General features: G+C 44.1%; 1 protein-coding gene across 1 annotated transcript in view; it reads left to right on the forward strand.

Moving 5' to 3' along the window:
* The window catches only part of COL13A1 (collagen type XIII alpha 1 chain), a 60,290-nt gene extending 53,047 nt beyond the window's left edge, over window positions 1-7,243 (forward strand). Inside the window, exons 41-43 of the mRNA XM_085305587.1 lie at window positions 1,100-1,186; window positions 6,179-6,217; window positions 6,952-7,243. Of these exons, the coding sequence (XP_085161713.1) occupies window positions 1,100-1,186; window positions 6,179-6,217; window positions 6,952-6,954 (129 nt within the window). The 3' untranslated portion in view covers window positions 6,955-7,243. The remainder of the gene's footprint in view (window positions 1-1,099; window positions 1,187-6,178; window positions 6,218-6,951) is intronic.
* Window positions 7,244-22,518: the final 15,275 nt, after the last annotated feature.

The raw sequence follows: 22,518 nt of genomic DNA on the forward strand, positions 1-22,518 counted from the left end.
CAGCCTCCCGGGCGCCCCAGCTGAAAAAGGGCCAAGGCTGAACGTGCGCTGTCAAGCTGACGTCTTCGCTCTTGTTTTAATGCCTGTATTTTTTCTCTCGTGTGTGTGTATGTGTGTGTCTTCCTTGCTCCTACAGGTCCACCTTTGTCCCCTTTATCCCTTCCTCCTCTTCCGCCTTTCTTCCCGGTTCCTTCCTCCTCCCCGCAGAGCAACCCACGCCGCATTTTCCTGGATTATCCTTTCTGCTCCAGTGCTTGGTTCTGGGTGATTTCTCCTTATTGTCTCTCCTTTCCCATCCATTTCTCTTGCCAGCTTTGAGTTTAACATTTTTTTTTTAAGAGAAGAAACAGCAACCTGTGCTGCCTCAATCTATTCCTTAATTCCTTTCACCCTCCCCGCAAGGACCCGAAATCCAGCTCCTTGTGTAGCAGCCCCTTCTCCCCGTTTTGTGCTCGGCAGCTTTGAGTTCCTCCCGCGTGCTACGCCGGAAGCCCTGGCGGCGATGCAGGCAGGGTCGATACGAACCCCCTGCGGTGCATCGCCGCCCCCGCCGAAGGAGGGGGGGCTGGAGACGAGCCGCTGGCCCGCAGCTCGGGGCTAGCGCCCCTGGGGCGGCGGAGGGACCCTCCGAGCAGCCCAGCCGGAGGGCAAGACGAGGCCTCGCCGCCTCTGGAGGAGCGTTTCCCCCCTCGCGTGAGTGCAGGGTGAACCCTTCTGGGGCTCTCCAAGCTCCTCGTAGAGAGAAGTAGTCTCCTGACAAGGGTGCCACCACCGGAGCCACCAACGCTGCTCTGTTGGCCAACTCTAGGCCCCTCCAYGAAGTTCAGAGGCGCTCGCAATCCCTTTGATGCGCACGCCTTAGTCTATCAGTGCAGGCTTGGCGAGGGGTCGTGTTTGTACAGCTAAGTGAGAAGGTCAGCAGCTCCACACACAGCTCTCTCTTAAGAGCATCTTGAATGAATGAAGATTTCTCTCCTTTTAAGATGTTTCCTAAATGTTTATCATTTTTTTTAAACTATTGCTGACATGTGTTTGAAATGGATGATCCTAAAGCTTTTGTATGTTCTTTTTTTTTCTTGGACTAAACTATTATTTACAGGGGGAGAGGGGCAAGAAAGGCTCTAGAGGGTCTAAAGGGGATAAGGGAGACCAAGGAGCGCCTGGATTAGATGCACCCTGTCCGTTGGTATGTTCTGTTTTATCTAATGTATTGCTTTAAGATTTGTTGATGGGGAAGAAAGAAGGAAATCATAACACAAATAATGGTCTTGCAAAAGAACAACACTTGGATGAGGCGCAGGCTGGTTCCCACTGCCGTCTGCAGCAAGGCTGCTTTCTGCAGTGGCAAGCCACCGATCCCTTGAGCAACCAGGCTGTTGGGTGACCATGGTTATATTCCTTCCTCTTCAGAAGCTCACAAAGGTTTGGGGTACATGGCTGAGCGCCATGTGCTGGGAGCCCGGGGCTTTCTCCTTTGCAGATGGAGCCCTGGTCCTCCCTTGCTGCTAGTTCTGGCTCTTCTCTGGAAATGTGTACTGTTACCATGTCTACGTAACGCGGCGAAGCCTGAATGCTGTTTTTGTTGCCTTGGACACGATGGCCAGCTGATGTGATCTCCTGAGAATGACACAGGGCGCTCAAGCCACGGTACCCAGAAGGAAAACAAATCCCAGTTATTTTAAATGGGATGTATTTGTTAATTATTTTGTCTATAAATCTAGACAAATGAATGTTTATGAATATGTAAAAAAACTTTTGTCTAAACCAGTAAGTGGCAGTGAGTCCACTGCAAAAGATCTGTAGCATGGCCACGAATCCCAGGAGCACTCGTATGCTGTGCATCCAGGAGCTTGACTGCCGGGTGCCCTCGTGAGGATAGGGACAGCAGGTGGTCCCAAAAGYGAGGAAGCACCGTTCCTATCCTCCAGGTTCAACTCGGCTGGCAAGGTATCTCTTGGCTTGTAGAGTATAGGAAAACAGAAAGGAAACTGCTACTGCTGGGTCTGCAGATAAACCAAAACTGAAAACAGCAGCCACCTGTATTCTGGGTATGCAGCCAGAGCGCCCTGCGACAGTCCCAGGACCCGACCGCGCTCTCCTCCCATGGCACGGAAGCGGCTGGCGTTCACTAAATAACGATAGTGGTTGATTTCATAAACAGGGCCTCCGAGGCTTTAAAGGCGAGAAGGGGGAGCCGGGGTTACCTGGGCTGGACGGGCTGGATGCCCCATGCCCGTTGGTATGGCATACCTTCCCTTTCCTGCACGTTTCTGGTTGCTTTGAGCTTGCTGCCTCCAGATAGCTGCACRCCCTGGAAACATCTGGCAGTTCCTTCCTTTCCTGTCTCCGTCCTACTCTGCTCGTGCTGCTTTTGTCCGAGGACGGTCCCTACCCGCATGTGGTGACTCCCAGCCGCTCTCTGTGTTGCTTTGGGGTGTRGGTGGGGGAAATGGAGGAGGAGTGAGGATTTACTGAACACTGCCTCATTTCTTCCTTTGYGCTCGCTTTCAGAGCTTTCGTGCCTGAACACCTGCCTCTGCGGTGGCTTGGCTTTCCAGCAGGGGACTAAAATGCTTACGCTCGTCCTTTGCTCTATTTGCAAGCGCTTGTAGGCAGCTGGYACAGTCTGACACCTCTCTGTGTTGCTTCAGTCACCCTGGATGTTTTAAAGGACACTGAGTAAAAGGATAGTTACACTGCTGGTGAGGCCACGAGAAACATCTCATTGGATGCTTTAATACCTATGTTCCCACCAGACAGTTCCTACTTGTGGCTCTCCCCAGGAAGCAAAACAGTATTGGAAAAACTTGAATTTGGAATTGACTGTTTCCTGATATCCATCTTATGCAGGTATTAAAAGAAGATTATCACATTAGTGTCCCGTCTAACCCAACTGTGGCAGGACGAAGGTAGTCGGGAACAAATTGCCTCAGCTGATTTCTAAGTATCACATCACCAATTTAGTCATTTACGCTGAGATACTCTGCAGAGATGCAGCGTACAGTTGAGGCTCTTGCTAGCTACAGCTGGCTTGACAGCTTCATAATGCATTGCAGCTCGTGCTGTCCTGCCCTCCCGAGCCCTGCTTGACATGTGGCATGCCTAGGTTTGCTGGCACTTATGTCTGGGTCGTGCCACTCCTTGTGCTCACTTAGATGTGTTTGATGCCATCTGCAAAGGATATGATTTCAGCTGGTTCATTTAGCTAGCTGTAAAAATATGTCCCAAGAAAAAATGACATTTCATCTGGAAGGGCTTTTTTGTTAGTTTCCTGAGAAAATTAGCCCGAAGTTGCCGTTAGAAGTCTTCTGCTATTTGGCCGCTGCGAAGAGCTAACGTTGTCGTTCCTTCCAGCATTCTCTCCTTATATGTGTTTTCATTTTCTCCTTGGGATGAGTGACTGCCCATCCGGCAATGCTGACTGCTTGCAAAGTCACTGTTGCTGCTCTGTAACTTCTGGGTAATGTAAAGAAACTCTCCTCCCAATGCCACAGGTGAAATTGTACTTGCCCAGAGCAGTGTAAGGAGAACGGCTGAGCCATGCATTTCACCTCCCACTAATAACAGTCAGGTTCTATGGAACAGCTTTTTGGCTACACAAAGCACCTAACTTTACAGGTGTAAAGATTCTGCCAGTGCCCCATATACACTGTCTATCTTTTTTTTGTCCCTACTCTCTAATAGGATTTGTGCTGCATGGCCACATTAGAATGGAAACCTATTTTCATACCTATTTTTGTTRAGGGAAACTTGCCAGAAAATGTGGTGAAATAGAGATGCCATTTTATATATGTAGTGTTCTGGCATGCAAGCCAGCTTGGGAACTTGAATAAGCATGTTTTTTGATCCAACTAGGTTGAAAGCTTAGCATCCCACTGACACATCCATGCTCATAACTTAAACAGAGTCCATGAACTAATGCTTTGTAAATCTGAGATATGTGGATTGATATGTGCACTGACGTACTTGGTACTAATAAGCACTCCGTGTTTCCGTTCTCTGCAAATTAGCCTGCAACAAACACTTCCTTGTGACCCTGGTCTTCCTTTGATCCCTAAACCGTAACTCTCTGGCCCCRTGTTCCTTCACACACCTAACTTTCCATTTCTTCCTGCAATGCACTGCACCAGTCACTCCTACCACCACCAGTGTACCGATGGGAATGCCACCATTTACCCAGTGGTTAACCCGTAACTCTGTTTCTGCACAGTGGAAGGTGAGGTGGTGGTGGTAGGGGATGATCTGGGAGGAAATACCACCAGGAGACCATGCTCCAAGAAACGCTTTCAGAAAAGCAATGTGGTTATAGCATCGTGGCAATATTCAGTTCATCAGTCCCTTGAAGACGTATCTCGTGTAAATAGCTTCTCTCAGTGTATTACTATGCATTTGCTTCTCTGCTTTCTTCTTCCTCTCCCCTTCTCAAGTGAGACGATATGCTCTGCAGATTTCTCATGCAGTACTTGGGGAAGTGAAAACTGAGTCATTTAACTGAAGAAGCGGGCCTGCATCATGCTTCCTGTAATGTCGCTACCTGCAGTTGAGCTCCCTTGGGGAACAGCAACAGCCTAGCAGATATTTTTTTAAAGCAGAAGGAAGTCTGTTCTCCAGCATCAGAGTCCTTTGTCTGCATTTTGCTCATTGAAGGGGATAGGCACAGAAATTTCTCCCATCACGATCTCGGTGCAGCCTTTTGGGGAACGGTGCCTCAGGGTTTTGCCAAAGCCTCTCAGAGCACCAAACCGAACATCTGCAATCCTCGCTGCTGGCACAAAGCAGATGGCTTTGTTTTCAGCAAGAATCACAGAACCACATGGTCCTAGGGGCCAGAATTACCTCCCTCTGTCCCATCTTGTTGGATTAGAAATGCTATGGCRGAGGAACTGACATCGAAAAGGCAGCAGCCCTGCTGCAAACGGGGGCTAACCTAGAGTGGGACAGACAAATGCCAACTATCCTCCAGACCCGGACCGTGGTTTACCCRGTCCTGACGAGGTCTGTGACCCGTACGTGTCCCACGTGCCTGTGGCCGATCCCAGCTCCTTACTGCCTTCCCCATTTCTTGGGGAGCAGCAGCAGGGACTCGGCTGACAAGGCAGCGGCGTGCGTCTGCCTTGCCTGGCCGAGCTCGAGCTGAGCAGAAACCCTGCGACTGTAGTAAGATGAACAGAGGAGCCGTGTCCTAGACTCCGGCGTAACACGTGCTTTTCTAGCAAATGCCCAGTGACAGTGTTTTTCCCCTGCTGCGGAGGAACAGGACATCCCAGAGGTCCCAGGCGTGACTCATGCCCTGGGAGAGCTCACGGGAGGGATCTCTTMAGGGACGCGCCTATTCGGAAGTAAGGAGGGCAGTACAGCCAGGCTGGCGTGAGCACGGCTGCCTTGAAACGCAGTTGGTCCGACTTGCGTTTATTCCGTCTTTAGGCAGGTACTTAACTGAGGTGCCTGAGCGAGAACCATCGTCTGCCTAAGCTGCTTCTGTAACCAGCAGAAGGGCGACTCGGCTCTTGGCAGCCTGAGTCGCTGCACGGGGGCTTCTGCTCTTGTCCCTGACTGCAGGAGGCCTAAGACAATCTCCTTGGAGAGCCAAGATAAATTAACTTTTTAATGGTAAAGTGCAGGGCTCTTTAACAGGGCAGAAAGGAAATGCATGTGATTTTTTCCAGAGCCTCCTCGGGTCCCAAGGTTAGTGCTGCATCTGGGATTTGCTTGGCCGTCTCATGCCAGGCACAACAGTTCGCTCAGCGCTACGCTTTGGAGACAAGCATGACAACATAAACCAGCCATCTCACGCCTGCCCCTGCCAACTTCCTGCAATGTTTTTCTGGTTGAATGGGAGCTCTTGTGCTCGCCCCTCTCCTTAAGGGAAGCCTGGCTAAACACCTTCCTTGAGCGGAAGGAGACGAGGATGTGCACGAGCCTATGGGCCCTGCGTGCTCCTCACCTAGCCCCCAGGAATCAAACCTCTTCAGCCCCCACCTTTGGTTCAGGCTGGGCTAGTAACTTCAGCCAGAGGCCTGGGTCACGCCAAATGGGGGAGGAAGATATTCCACGCTATTCCTCCCACCCCGATTCAGATGGTTTGTTGCAGCTGTAATACTTAACCCTGTCCTTCTTTCCTGGTTCTCTGCGCTCCTTCCCGTGTCCTAAAGTGCTCTTTCACCTGTCTCTTTTGTAGGGGGAAGATGGCCTGCCAGTTCAAGGCTGCTGGAATAAGGTAAAATAACCTTGGAAATGTTGCGACTATGCTGTGACTGGCCTACAGCCTGCAGGTCGGGCTGGTGTTTTTCTAGRAGTCTGGCTGAGAGCAAAATAGGTGTGGAGGCACGCAGAGGTTTTCCAAGACCACAGCTCTGAAAAGCAGCCAGCAAAACTCTCCATCCTGTTTGTACATTGCTGCTTGGTTTTATGGGCTAAAAAGGACCAAATAGTGTTTGGCAAGTATTAGCACAAAAGTTAGATTTTTCACTAAATAGTGCAGAGTCAACTCTATCGCCAGAATGTAGGGAGCTGGCATCCGCCAGGCGTCCAGGTACCGCAGGCTGCTCGTGGGAGCAAGGCAGAGATACGCCTGAACGCATAAGCAGCTTTCAGGAGAGCTGAAATACAGCTTTCGGTACGATGCTTTCCGTGGAGCTGCTCAGCTGTGGCTGGATGCTCCTGACCTCCAGGCGCTCCACCTTCGCTCCCTGCTGCGTGCCTTAACGCAAAGTCCACGAGCCGTAGCGGGAAGAAGGAAGGGGAGGTGAAGGGCCGGCCTGGATTGTCCCAGGAAAGCGAGAAGGTCATCTGCTGGAGGCCAGCACAGTTTCTCTKCCTACTGGAGACCCTGGAGCCAGCTCCTTTAACGCTGTCCCGCTGCCCTTCCGCCCCGCCGAACTGTCACTAACAAAATTATTAGTGAATTGTCGCTAACACTTGTTTATGTTTTGTTTTGTTTTGTATTTGCAGTGATGGTTCTAACCCTGGACTGGCCTGTGTGTGTTACTGTACATAGAATATTTATTTTTATACAGTGTTCCTCTCTGAAATGCCGGAAGTTATGCGATTTTACAAATTATCAAAAGGCTGCATATTTTTTGTACAGAAAATGCTAAATCCCCCTTCCTCCTCGTTTGTCAATTCTCTGTATAATTCTATGTCTTCATTATGCTTGTTTTGTCATGGAGTACAGCTGTAATATTTACATGATATTTGTGCACACATGATGAATATTGGACCGTAATAAATTATTGCATTAAAAGTGCCCAGAGGATCTGTCCTGTATACATTAAAGGTCATTTTYGTTCTTCAAGCTGGAATCATCTGAGGATATTTAAAAATATTATGCATTTTTATTAAACTGAAATATTAATAATTTTTGATGATGAAAGGTATCGCTGGAAAAATTCACAATAGCCACTTTTTTTAAAAAAGGAGAAATTCCGTGATTAATAATTATCAAACAAGATTGGATTCAGATAGCCAAGTGCAACGTCCCGGCAGTTCCTCTAGAGGCTGCTCCTTGGCTGTGCAGGAAAGGCAACATCACATACAAAGAGAATTTCTTAACTCGCCTGATGCTTGCTAACGRTACCTCCTGTTACCAGTTATTTGGCTGAAATAACCCTCACAACAGCTAGCCCAGGTCAGCGAGGAACTCAAACGTCTTTCTAAGCTGTACATCTGCAAGTCGTTTGGTGAAAGCCTCGTTTAAAATTAATCATGTGCCTTAGTTACCTGGAGGCTATCCTGATGAATGCTTGTTCGATAAAGCAATCCACAGGGCTCTTTTAATGCTGACCAAAGGGGCATGCAAATCGGCGGAGCGCATCGTTGTAATGTGCATGTGTAGATCCGAATTACCCTTCTTGGCCTACCTGCGTTAATGTCTCAAGCCTAAATTAGCTGTCATGAATTTTCAGGGAGAAACAAAAGCAGGAACTCATTAGTTATCAGGATCCACTGAAATCGTGCTCTTTGCGCGAATGTTGCCCCTGTAAAAGGAGTTCAGCGCCCTCCGGGCATCGTGGCCGTGTGGGTCCTGTCACCGCAGCTCCTGCCGTGCAGTAGCTGTGAGTCCCGGACCCCGTCCTCAGCTGCGCCCCGTGACCAAACTCCCTGCAGTTCCTTTAGCCAGCTGACTCCACCAAGCCTTTTAGACCATCAGAATAAGGCAACAGAGKATGTGGTACGCAGCTGGAAAGGCGTGCGCGGGCCTTCGCCGAAAAGCAGCGCCAGCTCTGCTGCCCCGCTCCCGGAGGCTCTTCCTGAGCCRGCCGGGAGACTGCTGCTAACTTTCAACCTAAATTAATCCATGAGCRCTTCGCAACCAGCTCTTCTTGTGCCWACATTGTCCTTTGGATTAAACTTTTCCGTTCATGAAGTTTTCGATGGGATGCCTGGGGTACTGCAGCTGAAATGGCACAGTAAGAAAATTAACTGCAGAGTGCTGAGGGGTTCTTTTTGTTTTTTCGATAATATATCTCATTAATGTAAAATCCAGATCCCTGTTACAAAGCTTTGCAGTTGTGAAGCTTAGCAAATAGGACTTATTTAAGCGTTTATACTGCACAGTTCTTGTGTTTTAATTAATCGCCTGTTAAAACAGTCACTAAAAACCCCCACCATCTCTACTGGTGGCGGCTTTGTTTTYGGAAGGTTATGATGGTAATGGCAGGGAATTCCTACTCTGGTCTGGTAGCACTTTGCATGCAAGATAGGTTGTTTGAATGCTCCAGCCCCTTCTAAAAATGCTGGCTGTTTTTAATCCTCAAAACCTGGTGGATCTGTAGAAGAAAGCACCAAAGCCTCTTGTTCCTTTTGGTGTCTGTGGTGTGTTTTTGCTTCGTAGCCGTTATTTGTGATTGCACTGCATGGAATTGTCTTTGCCTGGATTTACCTTCATCTAAATGCCAACAAAGCATACGTCTGTTATGGTGTCTTAACATCGCGACTGAGAGTTAAAGGAGTCTCAAGGTGATTCTGAATCTGTTTGTAACTTCTTGGGCTACTTCTAAACTGATACACTTGTGAGAGAGAAGGCTTTTGTCTGAGGCACAGGGCACCTTGAAATGCAATTGCCAGAGCTCTTCAAAGGACCTGACTTGTGTCAGCAAAACAATCAGGGAGGAGAGAAATTGGGAGCAAAATAGGATGGTTTTCTTTACTTCCAGCTTTGCCCCAGTGTAATTCCACTGTTAGCAGTAGAGGGGTTCCTGATTTACACCAGTGCAAACGGCAAGAGACTTTGGTGCCATGACTTCCAGTAGGACTCAGGTACTTCCCATCAGCAGTGTGCAGGTACGCACACACACAGGGTCAGCAAATCCATCCTTATTTCCTTGCTCTTCTTTRTCTCAGAGCATTCTGCTCACAGTGGTGGCTTGGCTTCAGAGCAGCTGTTGGACTCTGAAGAGCTTACTGTGGGCATCAGAATGCGTGACCTTCAGAGGCTTGTTTGATGTTTCCTTTTGAGTTCCCTTAAAAAGATGAACTTAATTCAAAAAAAAAAGCATCTTAAATCTCTTTTGGGAAGCTGACTTTTTTCAGAGGAGAGTCTACTGACTTGAAATTTAGTCTTGTTTCTACTTTCAACTGAAAAATAGCAAGCCCTCTCACACCTGGGCAAAAGGGATTGATAGACTTCAGCTGTGAAGGACTCTCAGCTCTTAGACCAAATTCTCCAGGGCACCAGGCTAGATAATTTCCGTGATTTCTCCAGGAATCTGTCACTTTATTTGGAGTGGCACAGCCACATGCCTTTGTGAGCCCAGCTTGTGGCACTACCCACTGAYGGACAGTGCCTAACACCTGAGATTGTTCTGACAATCTCATGGTGCCTCTCTAGAGACTTTGTGTCTGTTGGGCATTGACTCATGAGTGTCTCACACAGCTGATTACTGAGAAACTGCAGTACCTCGGGTGGGTTACACAGAGAGAGAGGTAAGGAACCCAAGGTGGCTTGTAGCAGTTTCAGGGGAAAAAAAAAGCATAGACAACTGATTTAATGCTTGGGGGAAAAAAGTACATGTAAGATAACCACTTGCCCACCTTGAAGGCAGCAGAACGGTGATAAACGTTCCCTGTGGTTGCTGCGGTCCACAGCCTGGTGGTTTCACTGCAGGAGATACCCATTTCAGGCCGTCTCAACCCGACGGGCTGTGGGAGCAGTCAGTACGATTGCTGTGGGAACAGCAGTCTCGGCAGCCGCTGTGGTGAGATCGGAGGCTGTGAACCAGAGGGATTCGACTGATTAGCTGGCTGCTCCTCCCAAATGTCAGTGCCTAGTGCTTCAAGAAAAAAAAAAAAAGCCCTGCTGTTGAAGCTGGGTATGTGCCACCCTGAAACCCAGCAGTTTAGTTTCAGGGTCCATCCCGCCTAAACCTGTACCTGGGGTGTTGTGACTGTTGGTTACCGTTACTTTTGACTGGCCGTTTTCATATGGTATCATTTGTCTGCCACTTCAAGGGTCAAACTCCTTGGCTGATAGCCAAAAAGTGAGCTAAGTGTGAGGGTGGAGAAGCTTGGGAAATGACAGCAAGCTGAAAGGAGAAGAAGGACCTTGCTGAAGATTTGCCGGAGATGCTTTGCCGGTTCCCTCCCTGGAGCGTGGGAAGAGCTCTTCAACCGCGCGCCCCAGGAGTCTGTGCCCAGGTGATGCCTGGTGGGGCTGTAGGAGCTCAGCGTGCCAACAGCTTTTGCTTTGCTTTCTGCCCTCTCGCAGAGGCTGGGGCAGAGTCTGAAAATGACACCGTTTATGTATTTTCTTTCTTTGGTCATTTTCACTTCATTCTGTTATTGTGGTCAGACTCTTCAGATGAAGAATTAGGCTCATTTTCCAGCAGCCGCTGTAAAAATGAGTGCAGGACATATAGACAATATTTCTGTGGGGGAATCCTTTGATCCAAGRAAGAAATTCTTCTTGAGCAATTATCTTTAGAAAATCAGTCAAGCCTGGTGTGTTCAGTTTAGAGTGCTGCTCTGAGAGGACATGACAAAATCTTTTACTCTACCATTTCTGGTTACCAGATGGCAAACTTCCATCTATACCTTTGATGATTCCATCTCTAACCCTTTCATCACTAACTTTCTTCTCCTGGTAAGTTGTATTTTTTTTTTTCCAAAAAGCAAAAATTTTAAAGTCGTAATGTATCTTGGGAGAGAGGGAAAACAAGGAGTATGGAAAAAATCTGGTTACACTGAACAATTCTTTCAGCTTCCTGTACTTCTGCTTTGGTCTCCATCATGCAAACTCTGTGTATTTTTTCTGGAGCCCTCCAGAACTATTCTGCTGTCCTGTGAAGGCCCTTTTTCATGGGCACCTTTCAACAGACATACCTGCAGATGGAAAATAAGGGTGACAAGGGTTAAATTCCACTGCTACATGTTTTAATACATCCACTGAAGGGAACTAGAGATCTGGCAAGGTGCAGAGGATTCCCAGCTATCCGAGGGTCAGAATACACAACTCAAGATACTTCATAGCAACTGCCACACAAATCTGACATCTGTGACTCAGTTCCCATTGCCAAAGATTAAATTCTGTTCATATGTACTCTATAGTGTCTTTCCACATGAGTTCTTTCAATACAGTTTTAAAAAAATTGCTACAATTAATTATTAAGTACAAATGTTACAAATATAACGCATCTGCTTCATTTGAGTGCGTTGGGAATCCTGTTTGCCAAAGCACTAAAACACATTTAACGCTGAGCATGATTCTCATTGGCCTTAATGATATTATTTGCATATTAAAGCACTTCGATGAATCAGGGCCATTGTTATTACAGTTAATGAATGGTATTATCTAAATCATTAGGCAGAACTAAATGATAAGCAATTCATGTTATGATTCAGAGAGAAAGGGCTGATTTCAAGTTCRAAGTGGTATCTTTAATTTCTGAACAAGTCCCAGAAGTGCAGTAACCTTCATTCAAACACCCGTTGTCAGCTCAGCTGGAATAATCCTGACCTTCTGATAGAGAGACCTGTGCCCAGCACCCATCGCTTTTCACCATTGCTCTTCACCATTTCAGAGAAAGCCTACTTTTAAAATCTTTCAGGGAGTAAAAAGAACAGAGGGGAAAAAAAAAAGTTGTTCTTTCTTTCCTCTAAAGAACACATACTGGAGGGTTTTTTTTTTAATAAAATAAAAAAAAGAAACTCTGAAAGATTTGTTCAATAAATACAAGTGCAGGAGAAGAAATTGTTTCAGTTAAGAACCAGGCTGATGAAAGGATTAACTTGTTTTATTTGTAACTCTTATGTTTGTTTTTACGTTTTTGTGGGGGGATGAGGGGAGAACCTGACCAGAACTGCAGGCGGTAGGTGTGCTTTTTTCTTCTTCTTTTTTAATGAATTATATATATATAGCTTGATATTGTTAGTTCTACTTTTCTTTTTATTAATAATATTTTGGGGGCAATTTGTTTGCTCACTTCTGTTTTCTTGTGTTTTCTTTTTGGTATATTTTTTGGGGGGAGGGGGCTTTTGGAAGAAGTTTTTGAGAAAGCTCCTCACCCAAAATGTCCTAAGGACATTCCTGTTGTCTTTTTCTCCCTAGTTCAATATTAAACCGGTGCTTTCCATGGACAAACCAATTTTTCAGTGGGGATAAACATGTCCACACAGGCCACCCTTGGGGACCAGGTACCAGTGACCTCTCCCGGACAAAACGGTCTCTCTAAAACTCTGCGTGTGCATTCACAAAACTCGAAAGGGCTATATTAGGGACCAGTGGATTACAAATGGTCTCATGCAGTCTGAGGTGGTCTGTCAAAAAGCAATTAGTCTGGCAAGAGTCACTGTGTTCGTTCGCTTCGGCAGCCTGAAAGCTCAGGTTTCTAGATTTCTTAGACAGCTCGCAATTAAAGAGAAACTTTTTTTTTTTTTTTTTGAAAGCAACACGCTCTTGATTTGTTTTCCCTCATCCAAATCGAGCAATGCATTTACGATTTACATTCAAGCTTGCCTTTAGGCATTTCAGTGGCACCATTGCTTCACGTCGAGCACGCGTGCAAGAGCTTTGCAGGATGAGGGCCTYTGTTCCTCTCCTATTTCTTCGTTTTTTGCCTTGCCCTGTTTCCTTCCCTATTCTTTCCAGCTGGTTTTGCCCCGGACAAAATGGCTACTTGCTTTTCTGCGTTTTCAGAAAATCCTTATTGGTCACATTTTGATCATTTTTTTTCCCCTCTCACTTTTCTTTACATGTTCTTTCTGCTATTTGTTTTSATCTGATGAAAACATCAAGATGAAACATGAACTAGGATTGTAGATTTTCGTTAATAACCTTTGGAATTGATTGTAAAGCTTCTACTGTTTAAGTTGCTACACAGCGAGACCATTTTAGCTTTATAGCTTATGATTTTGTTTGCTTCTTGAAGTTATTTAATTATTGAAGAAATTTGTTCTTGTTAAACAGATTCAGTATTAGTCAAAATACTGTTTTTTTTTTTTTAAGAAAAAATAATCTTTGTTGCAAAACATTACTTTGTTTAACTGTTACACAAAGAGTTTAGATGGTCGGATGTATTAGTGGTCGGTATGAGCAGACAGATCGTAAAACTTGTGGAGTAGATCTTGGATTCATGCTTTTTATTGCACACTGTGTTTGCCAACCCAGCGTCCCTGGCTGGGGTGTGCTGGGAGCGTGGAATTCCATTTTGAGATAATTCCATTGTTTTCTCGGCGTAACGTTTCAAAATATTACTTCAGTACAGCTATTCTCCTGCAAAGATTTGTTCTTTACCCTGATGTTGCTTGCAACCAGCAGAGCCACAGACCAAGCAGTTCCACCCTTCTGGTGAGCCTTTCAAAGGAAACGGGCAATCTCCTTAAAAATGCAGAGCCCTTTCTGCTGCAGTTCTCTACTGCTGGCCCACCTTACGTAGGGGAAAGGGGTTCTTTCTGTGACTTCAGGCCCAGATCAGAAGACAATGACGGCCACGCTGGTGCCGTACAATATTAGGGGAGGCTCTGTGCTGTGCGTTTGAGTACTCGCGGATTGGCCCTATCAGTGTAATAATGCTAGAAACCTTTGGAACAGGTAAGCAGAGGGGGTAAATCAATGAAAAGAAGCATTTGATGTTTGCCAGCAACGCTGCGTAGACCACCACGAGCACTCCTCGTCCCTAGCCCTTCATTGCCACCTCCACGCCATTCCCTTCCCTGCGCCAGCGCCCCTGTTACGCTGCGTGTTACTAGCAGTGTTATTTGTGTGGTCGCAGAACGACCTGGCTGAGAACTGGCCCACCTTAGAAAGCAACCCCTCAAAACAGCAGAGCGCAGTGCGGGGACTGGTGTGGGGGCGCGAATGAAGAGCCCAGCGGAGGTGTGCGGGGGGAAGACTGGGCATCCCTTTGTTGGGCGGGATGGCCTGACTCCTCGACATCTTCATAGACTTCAACACACAAGTGATTCCAGATGTTGAAGAGCGTAATGACGGGAGGGGAGGTTTCGACTTCAGAGTATGGGGAAAGCACCCAGACATCAAGGGCTCTTCAGAGGCCATATATAACTCGCAGCGACCGAGTTACAGGCTATATCCGCATCAGCAAATTGTGCAGTATAAGGGGAATAGGTCTGAAGAGGAAAAACAAGTCCTGCAGAGGAACTATCTCGTTTCACGAAGTTTAATTTTTTGACTGTTCCAGTCTGGCCTAGTGGACTGACTGCCATTAGTGGAAAAAAAATGCATTAGGTGCRCTCTTGGAGCTCCTCTTCTGGTTCAGTTTCATCTAAAAGGAACTTCCCCTCGAGTGGGTCTACGTGGCGTAACGCAGTGCAGTGCAGAGCTACGGCTCTCGATGACGTGCCTCGCCTCGAGAGGGGTGCTGCTCTTGTTTCTCCATCCAGGTGAATCAGGCCCACCTAGAAGGCTGTGATGTGTCAGATAGATCTGTTAGTCTTTAGAGTCCCCAGAGCAATAGAAAACGCTCTCCCTCACGTCCTTTTCCCATAYGTGGACTATTAGTGCCATTGGTGCTACCCATTTCTCAAATTATATATTATATAAAAATTTGGGCAACGTGTTCTTTCATGTGGAAACGCTTTCGGTCAAAGATCTGCTATCTGCCAACATCAGTCCAACATTAAGAAAYTAATCACTGCAGGAGAATGATTTCTGAAGCAAAGAGTTGCTACATATCTGGTTTCCATGAACCTTACAAGAAGGATTTTACTTTTTTCTTCTTTGATGGCATAGAATGTACAATATTTACTAKACCTGTACTGAGGTGTTGAGTTGCRGGTAAATGTTGATGGGGCATTGTTTCTGCATATCTCGTATAAATACTGATTGATAACATTTAAATCTGTATACACATTTTACTTTTGTTACATTGAACTTTTCAGCCTGTATGTTAAATATCTTGATGTTATTTGGCTTTCACCAGTGTAAATGCTCTAATATACTTTTGTATTAGTAATATACTTTTGTATTATTATCATTGTGCTGATTCTTAGACATTACTTCAACTCCTTTTGACTTAGTTCAACTATTTGGAATTTTTTGGCCTTCAAGAAAATTCTGCACTAAAGTGCTGGAACAAAGAGAACAAAAGATTGTTCTTCTCCATAATCTGTTCCAACTCAGTAACAGCTTTTTCAGACAAAATGGGCATTTTTTTCCCTTGCTTTTCATTGATAATATGAGAACACTGATTTGTGTTTTAATCTTGGAAATTCTGAATTCCAGGTAAAGCATTTTTAACAATATTTTAGAAAAGAAGAGAGATTGTTGTGTTCGCTTGGGAACTGACCTATGCCATAAGGAGTTACTGATCATATTAGAATTTGATTTTATTTTTTGGTGTTGCTTTTCTTAAGAAATATTTTTCTCCACTGTTAAGTTTTTAAACAAATAGTTTCTCAGTGTGTTAAAAATGAAAAAGACACTAAAGGATTAAATATTTAACATGTATGAGGAAAGGGATTCAATTAAATGACTCCCACCAATTTGAATGAAATTTAGCTTAAGAATTTTGAATGTCAAGAGAACTAAAACCATAACTCGATTACTTATTTTCTGTGTCCATTGACTAATTCATTAATTTCAATGAAGCCGCTCCCATGCTTGAAACTGGGCTCCCAGCTGAACTTGTTGAATCACTGCTCAGTAGTAAACAAAGTTCAGTCTTGTAGAAGTTACTGCTTAATTATAGTGCTGTTAAAGCTTTTCTAGTTTTTTTGCAAGAAACAAAAAAAACCCCAGAAATTGCATATATTTAATCACCAAATATCCATGTGTCAGATAATAGAGAAAGTAGTGTTTTTTTTTTTTGAGTCGCTGTTTATTTTTTGATGAAAAGTGCTATGCAAGACCCATGCACTTCTATTTTAAACGGCTTGGCCTATTCACTACATCATTATAGGAAAAAAGCACGAGAGATTGCAGCAGAGAGCTGCTTTTGGGAGCGAGTTTTTGGAAAACCAAGTGAGGGCTGATAAAACTAGGCAGGAAGTAATGGGAGATGTCTTGGGYCGGATGGTTGTCACAGTGCTGCAGATGGCACCATATTTAATGTGCCATCACATCATTTCCCAAGAGGAGTCTGATGAATTCCCTGTGCCTTATGTTGAAGCTTTGCTCCTTTGTGTCAACATTTTGGTGAGATTTCTATTTTAATTTGCGTGTCCTACATACTTCTGTACTATCTGCATTTGTTTCATATGATGTACATACTTTCTTTTCCCTTTTCTATAAATACCTGTTTACTTATACATAGTTTCTGTCTTTTGTAAATGACGGCTGATGCAAATAAACCATATATCCACTTACACGTCTTCTTTCTGCCTGGGGATGGTTTTTAGATTAATATCCTAAGGAACTCACGCCATCTGCTGTTTGTCAGTCATCCCTAACAACTGTGGAACTAGTTTAGCAAATTTTAACCAATTTGGCAGAGAGACAAGTCTCAAAAATGCCATTATCACAAGCTTTATGAAAACAGACAGCTGGACAGAGGACAGAGTCCTACTTAGAGCCTCTGCTAAGGGAAAGGATGCAACATGAGCACTACTGGACACTGGAGAATCTGCATGGTAGAAAGCTGCTCTGAATTCTCTCACTGYGTGAGAAGCTTTAATGGAGCACTTAAATCATAAAATCAACCATGAAACACAAAGCTACATGAACTGTGGATCTGAGTAGGAGAAGGCAATCAGAGGGGAACAGAGCCAAAACCACAGGAAAGCAGAGACTGGCTCTCAGAAGGCTTATGTCTGTGCTGAGATTATCATGATCATCAGTTTGGTGACGGTCTTGCTTTCCTTGTGATTGAGAGAATCACTGCAAAGGCAGACATCAATCTCAAAACCCAAGAGAAGCAGCAGCTATTTGCTAAGGGGCCCTATCTAAAGTAAAATATTTGATCACTCTAAGGATCCTTGCTGTTGAAAGAAAAGCAGATGACTGGGCCTTTGGCAAATCATTTGCAGACAGCAGAATATGGCCCGTTGACATGGTTTGGGCAAGGTATGCTAATACCTGGAAAGGTGCTTTTGGGTTGTAATGCTGTGACAGCTATTAGGATGATTGTACTATACCCCGCAGTGATATATGCATCGCATCTAGCTGTAGGTATCTGGAAATTAGTCACCTACATCTGAGCAAGTCTCCCTTGGCTCCTTCTACGGCCAAAGGGGGGGAGAAGCAGGCTGCTCCATGAATGTTCATCTCTGCTTTGAGACTGATATTTTGTGATTGATACGGCTTTGAGATTGATATTTTCTCCTCTTCTATACAGCCAGGTTTGTTCCTGTGTTAATCCAAAGGAGACACATGCAGCAATGCAGTGACGTTTCCTTGAAATGGAAGCGATGGTTTGTTGAAAACCCTTTAGCCCTTGAGTTGCCAGACAACGAAAGTAAGTGCCTTGCTCCTGACCTTCTCTGGGGGTTAGATATAATGAGCCCTGAATCAGGAGGAAAAATCCTCAAGGAGCTGCAAGTTTAACAGTAACTGATGCATAAAGTTACAAAAAAAAAAAAAAAAAAAAAAAAAAAAAAAAAAAAAAAAAAAAAAAAAATGGCTCTAAAAATTATGAATACTTAAGGCTCTAAGGTTAACTTTGTTTTTTTTTTTTTTTTAAAAAAAAAAAAGATGGCTCCTGGGTGTATATTTTGGTACCTGTGAGCGTAGTAAAATTCTGCACTTGTGCAATGGATAAATGTTTTGGAGGTGAGCTGCATACTGCCTCAGACATGCATAAGACCCAGAAGTAAGCTTATTTCAATTCACCTTCATTTACTTATAGATTACAGTCTTGGTTTGATTCTTTTTCTCCCCTGAGAGCTCCATGTTTAAGCTGAAAAAATAGTCAACTCTTTTAATGATTTAAATTGAATGTTTTAAATCAAATTAAGAAGGAATTATGAAAGCAGACAAGCAAAAGCAGTGCTATCCTATCCTTCAGAGTTTCTCTGAAAAAAAAGCTCTGAGCTTAATGGTCCCATCCAGCAAGACAAATGTGCTTCCTCTGCAAAAGTGCAGAGGAAAAGGAAATGCATCCCATAGTTCATACCTATGCCAAACAGTTAAAGTGCAAAGGGGCAAACATCTTTACTAGCACTGGAAAAGCTGATCAGAAATAATTGCCCCCCCCAATCAAATCCCTTCACAAAGCAGTGAGAAGTGGGAAATAAAATCTGGTTTTACACGGGATAGGGCAGTTAGCTGAGAACATAACGTGAAGCACACATCAGAAGCGATCTGAAGATCAGTGCTTTGATAAATGGATAATGCAATGACAAAGTGCTACTTCTTTGCTCCTGCTACAAAGAGATGAAGTCCCACAACCTCCAAAGCCGAAACACAGGCATACGAGCAGTGCCAAAAGCCTGCCTGGATGTGTTACTCTCTCTATCTCCCTCCAGGCATCACTAACAAAAAGGTACTGTGGTACGAGCRCAAGCATTTTGCTGCAAATAGCTTGCTTTAAGAAACTCCCGTKTCTTACAGAAATGGAGACTTTTCCGCCTCCTTGATCAGCAGTGTTTGGTTATCATATTAATCTGTTGCCAAATGCACTACTCACAAATTTACCATTTTATCCATCCATCTTTGCTTGAACTCAGAGATTCAAATAGGGGTTTTGTTAATTAATATTACATTGCTTTAAAGGTACACAGCAACAAGCCAAAAGAATATGCTGTGTCCTTTCTTATATTACCCCCTCAGTTTTCTTAGCTAAACTTCTTAATCTGTTTAATTCTTCACAGGGAAGCCACTCCATACCCGTGATCACTACGCCTCTCCCCTCTACTTTTCCTGATCCATATTACTGAGCTATGAAGAATAGAACTGTACACAGTATTCACAAAGTGAACATGTTATTTTGCGTTTTGTTCCATATTCTTTTTCCCTAATTCTGAACGATATATTTGTAAATCTCCATTTGAGCAAAAATAATTCAATCTTTCAAATATTTCACTTAAATTAGTATTTTTATTTATATGGTTAAGAGATAATCGAATCAAGACTATGACTTCTGCACTGCTATGTTTAAGGATAAGTAATAGCGATTAAAACACTTCTTTTTTAGTGTTTTAGCTAAAAAGCAGTATTTAACTTTTAGAAACAGTTGGTGTTCAGTTAGGTGACAGTCCTCTCTTCTTCTTCCTTATCTTTTAGCTAGACTGCTACTTTTTTAAAAGACATCCTAACCACAAGTCTACCTTAAACACCACATCAGAACATCACACAGAGAAAAGCTTAATTTTGCAGTATTTGGGATGATCTGATTTGAAAAATACCACTGTAACAGAGTTCTCCAAAGAGTTAGGATACAGCTTTTATGGTTTCTTTAATGAAAAAATGAAAAAAAAAATTAATTAAAAAAAGCTCATTTTACACAATCTTCCAGCATAGTAAGCATGTAAACAGTATGGGGAATGGAGGAAATGGTTCAAAAATGGTTCAAGGAGAAGAAAAAAAAGTAATTACAGACACACAAAATATTTGCAGAACTCAGTTATCACATTTGTTATCTACTACCCTAACATATACACACACATCAATGATATTAGGTAATGCTAATGACATGACAACACTTAGCTGATTTGATAAAATTCCTGGATCATATGTATGTCTGTAAGATAAGTATCTTACGGATAAATATCTTATGGATATCTGTATTTGACCAGAGGACACCGTGACTATACTGCCAAGACAATCCTGGATGTCTGCCAGCCTAAGCAATAGTAAAGCTGTATCTCTTGGTTCTGAAGTTATGAAATATTCATTACAGTGTTTGAAATGTAACAGCTTCTGTCCAAAAGTGAGAGTGCCATCAACAGCCCGTTTTATTCCGATAGCTTGCAAGTTAGGCAGTCAGCACTCCGTAAATTCTCCATCAATAGATATGTTGTTTATTTTGACAAAGTAACAGATTGTATTTGCACTTGGAAGTCAACTGGCAGATGGTCTTTGCACAACCTGCTAAGGGCATACTCCACTCCTGCTGATGGGGGGAACAGCTCTGTTAATCCAACATTGTAAATCTCCCTCCTGGAAGAATGTTAGTTAGCAGGACAATTTCCCCCTGCGCAACTAGATCTAACTGACAATAAAAAATTTCTTTCAGGGCAAAACTTGCCTTCCTCCACGTTCTATAGCTATCGTGGCCAAAGCCCTTGGACTTTCAGTCATCATCCGCATTATAGACTTGTGAAGAAATCCACCACTGCCAATTCCTCACCAAGTCCTTTAGATGAGCTATTGCTTGCCATCTTTTCTGCTGCTGCCTTAGCAGTTCACGTTATTTAATGAAATTAAACCATACTGGATTCCAACACAGAGCTGGAAAGAAAAACACTTAGTTGCTGAATGGCACATCATCCATACTGTGGATGTGAAAAAAAAAGCCTAAAATACGTCTGAATGAAACCAGAATGTTATATATAAATAGAAAAATGTTATTTGTAAACAGAGTGAGTTGTCTTAATGTTTAAGATTTGTCTCACATAGAAGACATAGATGTGTATTTTTCTTTAAAGACCTCCTACGTGCTGTTATCACACAGCAACTATTTGATGTTAATCTGTAACAAACTGGGAATGTTTACAAAAATGTGATGCTTATTTTGTCTTGAATTATTTTTGTTTACAAAGCTATATACCACATGCATGATTGCTAGTGTTATTGGGTGTGATTATTTGTATCTTGAAATAGAAAAATGTAGATAGGTCTTCCTTCTTTTTCATATGGGTTTTAAATTTTCTTTCCTTTTTAAGCTTAGTACTTTAAAATCTGCCCTCTATTCCCCCTACACTCCCTCAAATCCAGTGATATTTCGATACATCTGCAATTCTACAGCTATCTCTTGCTTTGCTAAATTCAAAGTGAGAAGCATCAATGCAGACCATCAAATAAGACTTCCTATTACATTTAAAATAATTTGAGCTCATATACATGGGATTTCTCCTATGGCTTCAGAGCATTTTTGGCCTTGTTTTCAAAAAGAAATGAACCTCTGCTATCTCATTACAGGTTGGTCTGTCCCTTGTAAATCTATCCAGTAAATCTGTGGCCAGTTTCATCTAAATCTGGCATAGACGTCATGTCACAAATACTTTAAGTTCCTGAAAGTTTTGTAAAGACAAGTGGCCAAGCAGAAGAAAGAGAAAACCCTTTGAGGTAAGGCTGTAATGAGAGCTCATCCCTCATAATATATCAAAAAATGTCCACAGTGGAAGAGGGGAAAGAGACCCCAAAGTGTTAATCCACAGAAACGTGTCAGCTCTCTTGCTCACTGCACGATGGAAAGAGAAAAGATATCTTTATTTCCATTTTAATGATAGTCAAAATAAATCCATTGTTAGTGCCGTGCTCTACCCAGGATCACAGAACTGCTGAGCAGAAAGGCTGAGAAGAAAACCCTAGGTTCTTACAGCTCACGCCCTCTTTCTTTGGGAGGTGGCGTGCTCCAGAATGAATATAATCTGAAGGAATATTTTGTCTACTTTTCCTAGCAAATGCAATTCTGCAGACACAAAAGTTTCTTTTGGCAGAGACAAAAAAAAAAAAAAAAAAAAAAAAAAAAAGAGAGAGAGAGAGACTGAGACTCCAGGAGGCAAGTGAATCTTTGTAATTTTTGTAGCAGTGAGGAGAAGGCTAAACGCATGAATGCCTCTCTCTCTTTGTATTCTGTTGTTCCTAGCCACCCTGCCAAGGCAGCGCTGCACGCGAGCCGGAGTGCTCTGGGTTAACGCTGAATCTTGCAGCGCGTTACAGCAGCCGCCAAACATCTTCCAAATGAATTCCATGCAGCGACGCRCGGTATCTGTCCGGGACCGACAACCTAAGCCCAATTTCATGCAGTCTTTCCCCGAGACCGGTGCTTTCCGAGGGGCAGTCCTACGCGCGTGTGTTTGCACCAGTCCGCGGTGACACATTCGGCGCTGCCAGCAGACGCCCTTGTAATACAATCACTCATCGCGCATCCTGCCGCTCCAGCTCCCGAATTCCTGCGGCAGAGCCGGCGGCGGCCCGGCCCGGCCCGGCCCGGCCCGGCCGGACACAAAGAGCCGCCGGCCCTC

The sequence above is a fragment of the Rhea americana genome, unplaced genomic scaffold (genome assembly GCF_003343005.1).
Source record: "Rhea americana isolate MKP2758 unplaced genomic scaffold, rheAme1 scaffold_222, whole genome shotgun sequence".
NCBI lineage: Eukaryota > Metazoa > Chordata > Aves > Rheiformes > Rheidae > Rhea > Rhea americana.